At 57.1% G+C, this 12,137-nt stretch overlaps 1 protein-coding gene across 3 annotated transcripts; it reads left to right on the top strand.

Annotated features, from left to right (window-relative positions):
- The first annotated feature begins 3,724 nt into the window (after positions 1–3,724).
- Positions 3,725–11,228, top strand: ARL9 (ARF like GTPase 9). Of its 3 annotated transcripts, none has more exons than XM_075929213.1 (4): positions 3,725–3,914; positions 7,057–7,225; positions 8,179–8,354; positions 9,876–11,228. In XM_075929213.1, exons 1-4 carry the CDS (start codon positions 3,762–3,764, stop codon positions 10,053–10,055), a joined length of 678 nt encoding a protein of 225 aa, XP_075785328.1. In that variant the 5' UTR covers positions 3,725–3,761; the 3' UTR covers positions 10,056–11,228. The 3 variants fall into 3 exon arrangements, with proteins under 3 accessions (XP_075785328.1, XP_075785329.1, XP_075785327.1); XM_075929214.1 differs by lacking the exon at positions 3,725–3,914 and adding an exon at positions 4,202–4,220; XM_075929212.1 differs by lacking the exon at positions 3,725–3,914 and adding an exon at positions 5,781–5,892.
- The last annotated feature ends 909 nt before the right edge of the window (positions 11,229–12,137 follow it).

The raw sequence follows: 12,137 nt of genomic DNA, 5'->3' as shown, positions 1-12,137 counted from the left end.
GATCCTGTTTAAACATAATGTTTAACCCGTTGACTGTTCAAACGGGATTTTACCTTCCTAGTCAGTAGCAGGAAATAGGCAAGTAGGTGCTTCGTGCTTTTGGGTGGAAGTTTACAGTGGACTGTGCGTCCGTTTGCACGTGATCCCCTGGCAACCTCCCCCATACGCCTCCTGCTTCTGTTGTGGTGAATGTTGCAAAGGAGAGTGTTGCAAGGAGCTTGGGGAGGGAAGAGATTGCTGTGCTGTGCTGTGCTGTGCTGGGACTGAGGCGTGTTAAACTTGACTGTACATTCCACTAGTAAGGAGGAGTGGGGCAAAGTCTGGCACCAACTAGCAGCATTGTGAAAACAGTCTGCTAGAGAAATTTACAACCAAGCATTGCTGTCAGCGGAAACAAACCGGGCCCTGCAGAATCTGCTTCCCCACCTTTACAGCAGTGGTTCTCAACTTGCAGGCTGCTTGCAGCCCAACCAGCGCTCAGCTTTGGCCCACGTGGCAGACTCAAGGCCATATGGGTAAGATATGTAATGGGGGACACATCCCCACAAAATACAGAAACCCACAGATGTGGCCCACTGGTATAGTGGTTGAGACCTGCTGCTATATGAACTGCACAGCTTGAGAACCTGAGTCTGACTCGTCTGTTTCATCATCTCAGTGACCAGACGTGTGAAAAGCAAACAGCATAACCCAGGAAAAGGCTATTTTATTTTTTAAATCTTGGTTTTAACCCTCTTCCACTCAGTGTGGCTAGTAAACAAGACCATGGGTTGTACAAGTGTCCCTTTAAATTCTTGTGTGTAGTGCTCTGAACTTGAAGCCCAGCCTGACTTTAGAAAATCTGTCTAGAAGGCCGGGCCAGACTTTCCAGCGTGCTCAGCACCTAGCAGCTCCCATTGTCCTAGATGGGTGCAGGGTTCTCCACTGTTTCCAGTGGGCGATTCCGGTGCTTTCAGGCAACGGACTCCTAAACTGCCATCTCACCAGGCACGGTGAACTTCACACACCCCCACCTCCCCGGAGAGACTGAAATCTGTGCTGGAACGATTCCTGTGGCACTGTGAGTTACCATGTCCTGACAACGGTGCCACTGGTGCCAGGCTGCACCCTGCAGGGAGCTGGCTGCTGTGGTGAGGTGGTGAGCAGGCTGCTTCGCAAGGCCAGTTTCCAAGAGCTCCTCCGAAAGCAGCTTTCCATCCTGAGGGCCAGTGCAGCGTTTGGATGCTGGGACGAGAGGTTGAAAATGGCATTAAAATGAAACGCTCGGGGGGGTTTCACCTGGTCATCTTGGATTCAATTCTCAGTGCCGGAGGGTGGGGTAGCAGGACTGGCAGGGCCAATACCTCCCACGCTGTGGCACTAGCCCTATGAGCGGGGCATGTGCCCCCTGGAGCGCTGAGCTGCTGCAAGGCAGGGGCCTGGGTGCTGGACAAACATCAGGGCTGGGGCTGCCATCCACCCAGCAGCCCCACTGTCTCAGTTGTTTTTAGTAAAAGGGACTTTCTTTGTTTAGTGCCCATGCCCCATCTCTGGCTTGTTCCAGCAGTAACCATGCCCCAACGGTAACCTGAGTCATTGCTCTTGCGTTAGCCTCTCGCAGCCCCTTTCTCACGCGACACCAGTGTGTTCTTTATAACGTTTCCCAAGCAGCAAGCAGGAGCCGTTATCCAGAGCTGCGTGTGCCCCACTAGCGGCCAGGTGAACCCGTATCTTCCCAGAGCTCCCTGCAAGGCTCTAGGCACACGCCACCACCCGGCTCCTGCCAGCTGGTTTGCTTCCTGGGGTCTGTGATGCAGCGCTTCCACATCGGTGGCTCCGCTCTGCAAGCCCCAGCCTGGGCCGCTGCTCTTTTCTCCTCTCCTCTCTCTCCTCCCTTCCCCCCCCATTAGCACTGGCTAGGCTACATCATCCTAGTGGCCTTCTCTGCTTCTGCAGAGCTGCTAGTTCCTCACTAGAGGCAGCGTCTGTGAACTGAATGCCGCCACCTGGCCAGACTAGGGCTTTTCAACCCGTGTAACTGACCAGGGAACATTGCAAGTCCTGCACCTGGCACCATTTCACATTTACCCCCCTCCGTTGTAGGGTCCCTCTGAAACCACACTGCAGTTCACCCTTCTTTTCCCATCAGTTTGTTCCCCTGGAACACATTGATGGGAATGAGCTAGATACCTGCACACCAGCTTATCTGCTACCACGTGAAAGGGTAGCACTGAACAGGTGTCAAAGAAACAGGTACAAAACTGGTGCGTAGGACCACACCAACTGCCAGACCAAGGTTAGAAAGAAAGAAGGCTAAAGGGTTGATCCTGCGAGCATTGGTGCATGTTTAGTTACCTACCTGAGCAATGCTGCTGAAATCAGTGGAATTGCCCATATGAGTAAAGTTACAATATGTTGATATGTGTAAACAAAGACTGGACCCTAGTTTGGGGCTAATTCCTGCATTTTTGAAATGGGGAAAAAACCCTTTATCTCAGGTGCAGATACATCGGTATATAAAATGGCAACTAGGCCCAAAATTAAATGTACTGTGTAATATTAGAAATGTTTTGTGTGTGCTATTATCCTGTGGTATTACCAGCCCAAGCATTGCAGTGATTTGCTAAAAGATGGGACCAGAAAGAAAAACTAATTTATTTTCACTGCGCCAAGCCAAAATAAATGAAAATGGGAAAGCACCAGTAATGTGTAAAGCTGGAAATTCAGGTGTCTGATCAGTGGTAACATTAATAACTTGAAAGGTAATGTTGGTAGTTTTTAAAATGGCATTTAATTTTATAGCCTGTAGTAGTGTGATGGGTTGGATCACAGCGTTCCCCTTGGGATTGTTACCTGGGGTGCTGGTCATGCCATGGAGTTCAACTACCTGCCCTCAGCCTGGCCTGCGGGGCTAGAAAGCCCTGGTCTCCCCCAGCTGAGGCACAGAGTTGGGGTAATACAGCCCCCCAGCAGAGCAACACAGATGCTGAACCAGCTCAGCTCTGGGAGGGCTCAGCTATAGCGTCACTGGCAGCACCCAAGAACGTGGCCCCAAACAGGGCCAAATTCCCAAATAAAGCTCTCGCTCTATAAAAGTTTTGCACAAAGTGCTTAAATTCACCATCTATCAATGGAAGAGAGATGCATGGTGGTTTGTATGTATCCTGTGGTAAAACAGTGGAAAGCTGGAGGACTTGATGTACCCCGAAAAGACCTCTGCCCCCCCCCCCAGGGGTGCCAGTACCCAGGTGGGGAGCCGCTGTTCTAAGCCTTGAACCGTGTTTATTGCTCTCTGAACATTGTCGGTTTGTTCACATCTGTCCAGGGCTGGGCACATACTGCAGGCGAGGCCGCCTCAGTGTGGGGTGGAGCCGACTCAGCAGCTCTTGTGCCTGGCTTCTAATAACCCTGCTAATCAGCCCGGAGCGATGCCTGTTACAACTCGGTTACACTGTTGCCGCCGGCGATCCCGGTCTCCTTCCTGGCCGGGCTCTTCCCATTTAGCGGGGCTGCTCTGATTTTTGGCCGGGGGGGCGGGGCGGGATTAAAATAATTGGCCGGAAAAGGCCATTTCCGTCCGTTGACATGATCGGGAAAGACTCGAGGGGGCGCTGAACGCGGCTCCCCCCCCCGGGCACAGAGCGGGGCGCTCGAGTGAGCAGGGGCGGCGGGGTCCCGGGGAAGGCGGACACCGGGGGGCCGGGAGTCGCGCCCCGCCCCGGCTCCAGCAGCCCCAGCGCCCGGGGCGGGGTCAGGCTGCAGCCGAGCCGAGCCGAGCCGCCATGGGCAGCAGCAGCCTGCGGCGGGCCGGGCTGGCGGGCGCGGCGCTGCTGGCGCTCGGGGCGGGCGGGGCCTACGTGGCCTGGCGCTGCCTGGCCCGGAGCCCCGGGGCCCGGGCGGAGCCGCGGGCGGGCGCAGCCGCGGCCCGGGAGCAGGTAGGGGCGGCCCGGAGCTGCCCGCGGGCCCCTTCCCGGGCGCGGCTGCGAGACCCCCGGGCCCCCGCCCGGTGCATTGAGCAGGGCCGAGCCCGCTGCCACCGCCCAGGGCTGCGCGTCCTGCTCCTGCCTCGCTCAGCTGCGGGCGAGCCCCCCCCCCCCCCAGCGCTGCGGGCTGCACGCGAACAGTGCCATGGGCGGCCGGTGCTTGCGGGATTATCATCTGCCACGTCCATTTGCCAAGCCCCGGGCAGGCTGGGATCCAGCAGGCAGGCCGCCTGGCCGCGCGGCTAATCAGCTTAGTGGGTAGGCAGGGCAGTGGGGGTGAGGCGCTCGCCCGCTTTCTCATGCCTGCGCAGGAGGGAGGTTGTGGGATCCCTCCCTGGCCGGTGACAAAGTCCCCCGGCCGGGAATGCGCACTCCGGTGACAGGGCCCTTCCAGTCCCTCCTTTCTGCCTCAGCAGCCAAGCTCCAGCTTCTCTCTCCAGCCCCCCACTCCCTTGCAGGTTTACCGGCCAAGGGCCTGTTGGGCGCAGGGTCGCGGGCGAGCCCTGCCCGGTCCTGACTCTCCTGGACGAAGCGCACGGGGCAGGCCGAGAGCCACCCTGCGTGCTGGAGCTGGAGCAGTGGGCGCATCCACACGAGCTCCATCAGGGTTGATACAGGCCTGTTTTCCACGTTTACATCAATGTTGTTAGGTTGCAGGTGGCAAGTAGGAAAATTTGGGGTGGGGGCGATAATAGGGTCCTATGTAAGACACAGCCCCAGATATCCGGGGCTCCTGATAATAGTGGGACAGCCGGTCTCCCTAGGCGGGCAGGGCAGTGCACAGGGAGTCAGACTCCGCTTTGCCAGGCCAGCTGTTACCCTCCGTGCATCATTCGTTTATCTTGCCTGTGCTGAGCAGGGCCAAGGCTGCGTCCGCCCTTCCTGTGTAAAACCCCTGAGAGCTGGGAATGAAGAGCTGAGATCCGCATCCGTGGGGAAGCAATGGGAGTTAGGTGTAAAATGCCTTGGGGGATGTGGGTCTAAGCATCATTGTCATGGTCTGTGGGAGAGCCAGTGTGAATTTTCCCTTCTTCTCTGTGCTATTTGCTGCGGCATCTGCAAGCCAGCTGGGGGTGCAAACAGCAATGCTGGCAGCAGAGCAGTGCCAGCGATGGCTGGGTAGAAAGGGCACAGAGGGTCTAATGACCGAAATCCAGGGCTGAAGAAAAGTCGGCAGACAGGACACTAGGCGAGATGGGCCATTGGTCTGACCCAGTCTGGCTGCTCTGAGGGATGTGGAGCTGGTGGCTGTACGAGTGGCTCAGAGCCGGCACCAAACCAGCTTTCACTGGGCGCCAGTCTAGCATTGTGAAAACCAGAGTCCACCCAGCTGGAGTCCCAGGCCCCAAGACCCACTACAGATGGGGCCCAGCTCTGCAGTACTGATGTGGCTCGTCCCCTGCGTCGACCAGAACCGCCGTGGGATCTGTAGCGCCCGCTGCGGGCCCGACCGAAGCCAGCCCGCGGCTGTGGCACTGGGACTGGGCACCGGGGGCCCCTGTGGCACTGGGACTGGGCACCGGGGGCCCCTATGGCACTGGGACTGGGCACCGGGGGCCCCTGTGGCACTGGGACTGGGCACCGGGGGCCCCCGTGGCACTGGGACTGGGCACCGGGGGCCCCCGTGGCACTGGGACTGGGCACCGGGGGCCCCCGTGGCACTGGGACTGGGCACCGGGGGCCCCTGTGGCACTGGGACTGGGCACCGGGGGCCCCTGTGGCACTGGGCGTGTCCGTGCGCCTGGCACGTTCGGGGCCTGGCCCTGGGTGGCGCGGAGCCCCTGCAGCTGCTCCTCCCGGCCAGCAAGGGCTGCGCTGCGGCAGCGGGTGGAGGTGGCCAGGCTGCCTCTCTGGGCTGCTCTCCGGGACCGGCCGCATGGCGCAGCAGGGGGGGAGCGGCTGGGTGCCCGGGGCCCTGCCGGCGCAGGAGGTGAGGGGTCCCCGGGGGGCGGGGCTCTGCCTGCCCTCACCATGCACGGGGGAGCAATGAGCCGCACGGGGCTGCTGGCCCCCGGGAGCTGCTGGGGGTGGGTTTGGGGGTCCTAGTCGGAGGAGCAGCTGAGCAAAGGCCCTAGCGGTAGAGCAGACGGGGGGGTGGGTATGGCCTCCCCTTAATAAAATACCCTGCAGCAGTTGCCCGGGGTGCTGCACGGGGCTCTGATCCAGGCCGGCGCCTGGTACCCTTGCCACAGAGCTCTAGTGTAACCGTCTGGGTCATAGTCCCCCCACATCCCATCTCGGGGGGCGACCCCCCTTGAGAGTCAGGCACGACACAGGCTGGGGGTCCGCAGCTCTGCAGCAGCCCCTAATGCTGCTGGCTCTCCTCTGCTTTGCTCCTTCGCGGGGCAAGCAGCTAGCGAAAGCCCTGTCCAGCTCTGCGGAGCTGGTAAAACAAACCAGCCGCCGGGCAGATAAATCCCAGGCTCCCGCACAGGACGTGCCTTTGTTCTTGCTGCTGCAACAAAGTCGTGAGCAACAGTCCAGTAGCTGCGGTGGGGCTAGCCCAGAACAGCCGAGTCCTGGCTGGCCGGTACGCGGGAGGCCCGTACATCCGCCTACCTCCCTTGGGCGCTTGCCACACAGAGCACAGCGATGTTGGCTACAAGGGTGCCTGCAAAGAGAGGGGGCAGCCAGGGGCATGCGCCGGGCCTGGGGGCTGGCAAACCTGTCTGGGCCTCGGGCGTCCGACTCGCCTTGCAGGGGAGGGAGCTCTCTGCCGCACAGCGACTGCCATGCTGGGAAAGGGGAGGCCTCCGAGCCGGTGGTGTCGGTTCACACGCGTTGAGTCCCGCTGGTGTCGGGGGTTACGCAGCGTAGAACTACAGGACAGGGCCTAGTCTGGAGATATCTGACCCTTTCTATTCCCAGTGCAGGCACAGGCCCCTAATGCCATCGTATTGCTGGAGTTAGACTTGGGTTTGGCTTTCTTGCCTAGTGGCCACACAGCGCAATTGGTGCTGTTGCTTCTCTATCTGCTAGCCCCACAAAATGCTTAATGCATCACAGCCTGATTCCCTGCAGCCTGGCCTGCAGCACAGCCTCCTCAGCAGCTTCATGCTGCACCAGTGAGCATGTGCTGCCTTCTTACTTCCAGGGGAAACCCCAGAGCAAACAGATCTTGGTGCTGGGCCTGGACGGAGCAGGGAAGACCAGCGTTCTCCACTCGCTGGCCACGAACCACGTGAAGCGAAGCACGGCATCCACGGAGGGCATCAACGCCGTCTGCATCAACACAGAGGAGGCCAAGATGGAGTTCTTAGAAAGTAAGTGCTTGCCTTCTAGCGAGTGGCCTGGGGGTGAGCGTCGGACTTAGTGGGAGCTGAGCTTTCAGAAGAATGATTAGACCGGGGCGGGGAACGGGACTCAGGGACCGTTTGTGAGGCCTTTGACCCCCATGTTTGCAACGCACACAATCAATGCGAGAGCTCGAGACCTGAGAACCTCCGGGGCGCTCTGTCAGTCTGCGCCAGGAGCTGCAGGGTTGGGACGTCCCCGGAATTAAAAACGGGGATGCTGCTTGGACCTGTGACGTCTCCAGAGCTGAAGGAAGACCTGACACATGCTCCTGCTTGTGTCATCGCTGCCCTGGAGCCAGATGCCTTTCTGGAACATCTGCTTAGGCCAGCCTCAAGTTCCTGGGCTCCGTACAGGGTAACGGGGGGGCATGCAGGCTGAGCTCAGTTACGCTACTGGTGGGTGAGGTTGGGAGGTGCAGTGGTGCAGCTCTCCTGGAGACAGCTGTACTCAGAATGCAGAAGACACTGGGGCCGATGGCGTTTGTTCTAAATAACGATTTTCACCTATTGTACAAGGATCTTGTGGGGAGCTCAGTGGGATTTTCGGAAGGCCTCTGGCTGGGCGCCTCGACTGGAGTAGGGAGTCAGTACCCAGACCGAGAGATGCCCAGTGCTAGAGGGGGTGTCTGAAAATGTTAGGCCTTAAGAAAGGAGCAAGCACCTGGATGTGGGCTTTGGCAGAAATGCTTTCAGGGAGAGACTGCAGTCTGGCCACACTCCCCCAGGAGCCCAGGCAGACAGGGCAGCTTAACGTCTGAATCCCGAGGAGATGAGAATTTGATGAGAGGCCTTTCTATGTAGGGGTCGGTGCGGGAGAACAGAGGTACAGACAATCGAATGGCCTCTCATCTGAATTGCTTGCGCTCACCCTGCCTGTCGTGTAGCTGCTCCGAGAGCTCTGCCCCGCTCTTCTCTTCCAGTCGGCGGCAGGGAATCGTTGCGGTCCTACTGGAAGATGTACCTGCCCAGGGTTCTGGTGCTGATCTATGTTGTGGATGCAGCAGACCATGAGCGCTTCCCTTTGGCTAAAGAGCTGCTCCATCAGCTGATCCAGAATGACTCCACCCTGCCTGTGGTGGTCCTAGCCAATAAACAGGTAAAAGGGGAACTGCACCAGTCAGTGTGCAGTGGGAAACCAGCCTCTCTCCAAACCATTGACTCTTTAAAGGCCAGGGGGCTCAGGAGCTGGTTGTCAATGTTGTGCTTTCCGATTGCGGAAGAAAATAATCCAAGGCTTGCTTGTGCACTCACAGCGTAGGCCAGATGCTTAGAAATCCACGTGACCTAAGTGGGGGTGCCCATGTTTGCAGGTGTGAAACTGTGTGTGCAGACTGCACGCGCCAAAATGGAGAACTGACTAATCCCCCACCACAGTTTGGACCTGAGAGCTCAGCATGTCTGGACCAGGGATGTGAGAGACTAGTCGACTAGCAATGCGACTAGTCGCTTCCCCTCCCCCTTGCTGACTCTGAGAGGGAGGAAGCAAGGGAGGAGCAGGAGCTGGCTTAAAAGCCTGTTCCCCCCAGCACTGTCTCAGAGTGGGGCAGGGAGGTCGGGGCACAGGGGAAACAGCACAAGCAGGGGCTGAAGCAGTCTCTGCTCTTGCTGCTTCTGCTGTGATTCTGCTTTTGAAATTTACATGAGCCCCTGGGAGGCTCTTGTACATTTCAAAGGCTCGGGCGCTGCAGGGAGCATGGGGCCAGAGGGGTCCCTGCTGGGCCTGTGCTCCTTGCTGGGCCTGAGCCTTTGAACTGTAGCAAGAGCCCAGTAGGGCAGACGCGCCCTTATAGACTAATCACATAGTAGATGGAAATCCCGTCGACTATTTCACTAGTTAATTAGTCTGAATTGAACATCCCTAGTCTGGACAGTGTCATGGGAAATGATTTAATTTAGGGCCTGGAGGCCAATTATCTATTTACGTCTTGTTACCTACTAGCCTCCAGTAGTGAATCCCAAACGATTGTCTGGGTGTGTAGGTTGGGGGCGTAGCTGAAGGAACACGCACACACTGCGATACAGTTTCTCTCTGCTAGACCTCCTTCTCCTAGCTGAAGCTTTCCCTTCACTAAAACACAGACAATAAGTTCATGTTCCTTGGCTGCTCTGCGCCGGAATGGAAGCACACCCGAATTCTAGCAACATGCCACCGAGACTGCCTGGGTTTTTCTAAAGCAAGATGCTTTGCCCTTATTAAAACCCTGTTTGTTTCTTCTGCTCTGCCTCAGAGTCTCTAGCGACTGGCCGTTGCTCTGTTGGATGGGGGTGGACTCAGCAATACAGTCTGGTCACAGTACCGGGGCGATTCTCTAGTTCGGGGATGGGCCTTGGTGTCAGAGACACCGGAGCAACCTAAAACAGGGTCATGCCCTTAGGTTCTGCGCATTCACTCTAGGGAAAAGTTAGAATGGAGCCAGCCAGACTCTCCAGGGGCCGACGGGTTGGGGAGCCAGATGTCACTGCCCGTCAGTGCATGCTCCGAAGTTCGTTCTTCTCCTCGGTTCCCCGTGTCCGCTGACCGTTCCCCACGTGGGGCCGCCTGTGCCTCAGAGACTGGATGGTGCAGCTGGTGCTTATGAGAGGTGCAACCCACTGGTGTTTTGTCTTTGTTGGCCAGGATCTCAAGGGGGCATATTGCATCACTGACATTCACGATGCCCTGGCACTGTCTGAGATGGGAGACGAGAGGAAGCTGTTCCTGATCGGCACCCACGTGGCAGAGGATGGCACCGAGATCTCTTCCAGCATGAAGGATGCCAAGGAGCTGATCGCACAGCTGGTTTCAGAAGCTCAGTGACACTCGTTGTCCTTGGAGCAGCGCTGGGATACGGTGTCATTGCTCGCAGCCACACGTTCCCAGCAAAACACGGGGCGTTGCTGTTCCTAGCGGGTGGTGTTTCTACGGAAATGTCGGTTTGTTAGGAGCTTCTGGTTTTAGATAGGGGTTGCGGGTTAAAATAGCTTGTGGCGTACTTTTAGGGCAGGGGGTGTTTCAGTAAAACTGAGTTAATGGGAGATAGAGTTTAGACGTACTGAGGCAGGTATAAATCAACCTCATGAACGTCAGTGGCATGGCCCTGATTTATACCAGTTGTGGAGCTGAGCCTGAATTTTAGTTTGTTTTTCTGTTTTACAAATCCCAATGGCAGTGGTTTCTGCACCCTTCCCCTACCGTGTTGGGAAGGCTCCACGCTACGATCAAGGGTGTTCTGAAGAGACGAGCAATTTTGGATGCCCCAGTTTTGGAGTGTGCACACTGACACCTTTGGGAGGCTGTTTTTCAGAGGGTGGCCATTTGTCACCCTATAGAAATGGGGCCTTTTCAAGGTCTCTCAAATTGGGCACCCAAAATCACTAAGCCTCTTTGAAAGCCTGAGCTGTCGTTAGTGCGTGAAAGCCAGGAAGTGAAACTGATGCTAAAGCCACTGTCTGAGGTTTCTTTGCCTCTTGAAGATCGTTTCAACAGTATAACTTAAGGGGATGAATTTCAGCCTGTCTAGTTAACTTGGTGCAACAGGTGGTAGGGACACCTACTTGGTTTGTGGCTTCTTTTCGTTTAGATTGATTCAGCTGGGGAGCAGTTTAAGGGTAACTGAAATAAGCCATTTGTATACCAGATAGGATTGGCCAGGCCCCCTTTGCGTTAGTTTAACTATATTGGTTTAAGGGACAAAGTTATTTCAGGGCAAGTTGACCAGTTCTGAGCTAAGTCCAATGCCAGAAGTAAACAGTATCAAGGATGGGAAATAAATGACATTTTCAAAATCCCTTTGGTTCTTTACAGGTAAGGAACGCACTGGGATTCTGTTCATCCTGCCACTGTCTCTTTAGCGAGTGTACCTCCTTAGTAAGAACATGCTGGAAATAGCAAGCCAAGGTTTTGTAACAGCAGACACTGCACAAAGGTTTATAGCAGCAGCCTTTCCATTTGCCAGCAAACCAGTTCTATAAAGCAGAGCATTTTAGCGTCGTCACGTGTGGGGGTTTCTTTTCTCTGACCAGACGGCTTAGCTGTCACCCCAGCGCCTCCCCATGCTCCGGCAGAGTTAGTGTGAGGGTTTATTACATTCTGTTCATGTCACAATCGGCCCTTTCACAGCCATCTGGATTCTAGGCTTCCTCCTTTGTAATGCCTCCCTGCAGCCCCAGGTACCGTTCTCAGCCTGCCTTATCTTCCCCCTCCCTTTCTCCAGCGACCTCTGCCTCTGCCTCACACACATCTCCTGGGCCAGGCCGCGGCCTCACCCTCGGGCTGTGCTCGGACCCCTCCTGTTTGCTGATTGGCCCAGAAAAGGAAGGGGACGCCCTCCCCCCGGACCCCCTGAAAGCACATTCATTTCCAAACTCCATCTGGGCCAGCTTGCAGCCCCACCATTCCACCTGCAGAGCGCCGAGCTCCCTCCAGGAGCCGAGCTGGCCTCAGATAGGTCTTCCCTGGCTCCACGCACGGCCGGCCGGAGCGGAGCTTTAATCGTGTTCGGATACTAGGGTTGCCAGATGGTTTAACAAAAAATACTGAACCCTTCCCCCCCCCCCCCCAAAAAAAAAACACCAGGAAAAAATTCTGTGGAGGGGAAAAAAAGGGGGGGGGGGAGACCAAAGGAGGCTGCCCCTTTAAGACGGCTGCCATCTTGGCCATCGTTTTTAAAAATCCCTGCAGCTCCCTGCTCCAACCCGGTAAGCACGGGGAAGCCGGCGGGGGTCGTTGGGGGGGGCACAGGAGTGGCTTGCGAGCCGCAGGTTGGTCACAGCTTGTGTTGAGGGAGGCGTCACGTGGCCAGCTCCCGGGTCTCTGCTGGTCACGTGGGCCAGAGCAGCGTGCTCTCCGCTCCCACCCCAGCCCAGCGCCCCCCTAGCATGGCACCTGGCAAGTGCCCCC

The sequence above is a fragment of the Pelodiscus sinensis genome, chromosome 5 (genome assembly GCF_049634645.1).
Source record: "Pelodiscus sinensis isolate JC-2024 chromosome 5, ASM4963464v1, whole genome shotgun sequence".
NCBI lineage: Eukaryota > Metazoa > Chordata > Testudines > Trionychidae > Pelodiscus > Pelodiscus sinensis.
The sequence above is the reverse complement of the archived record's forward strand: the minus strand, read 5'-3'. Positions and strand labels throughout refer to the sequence as shown.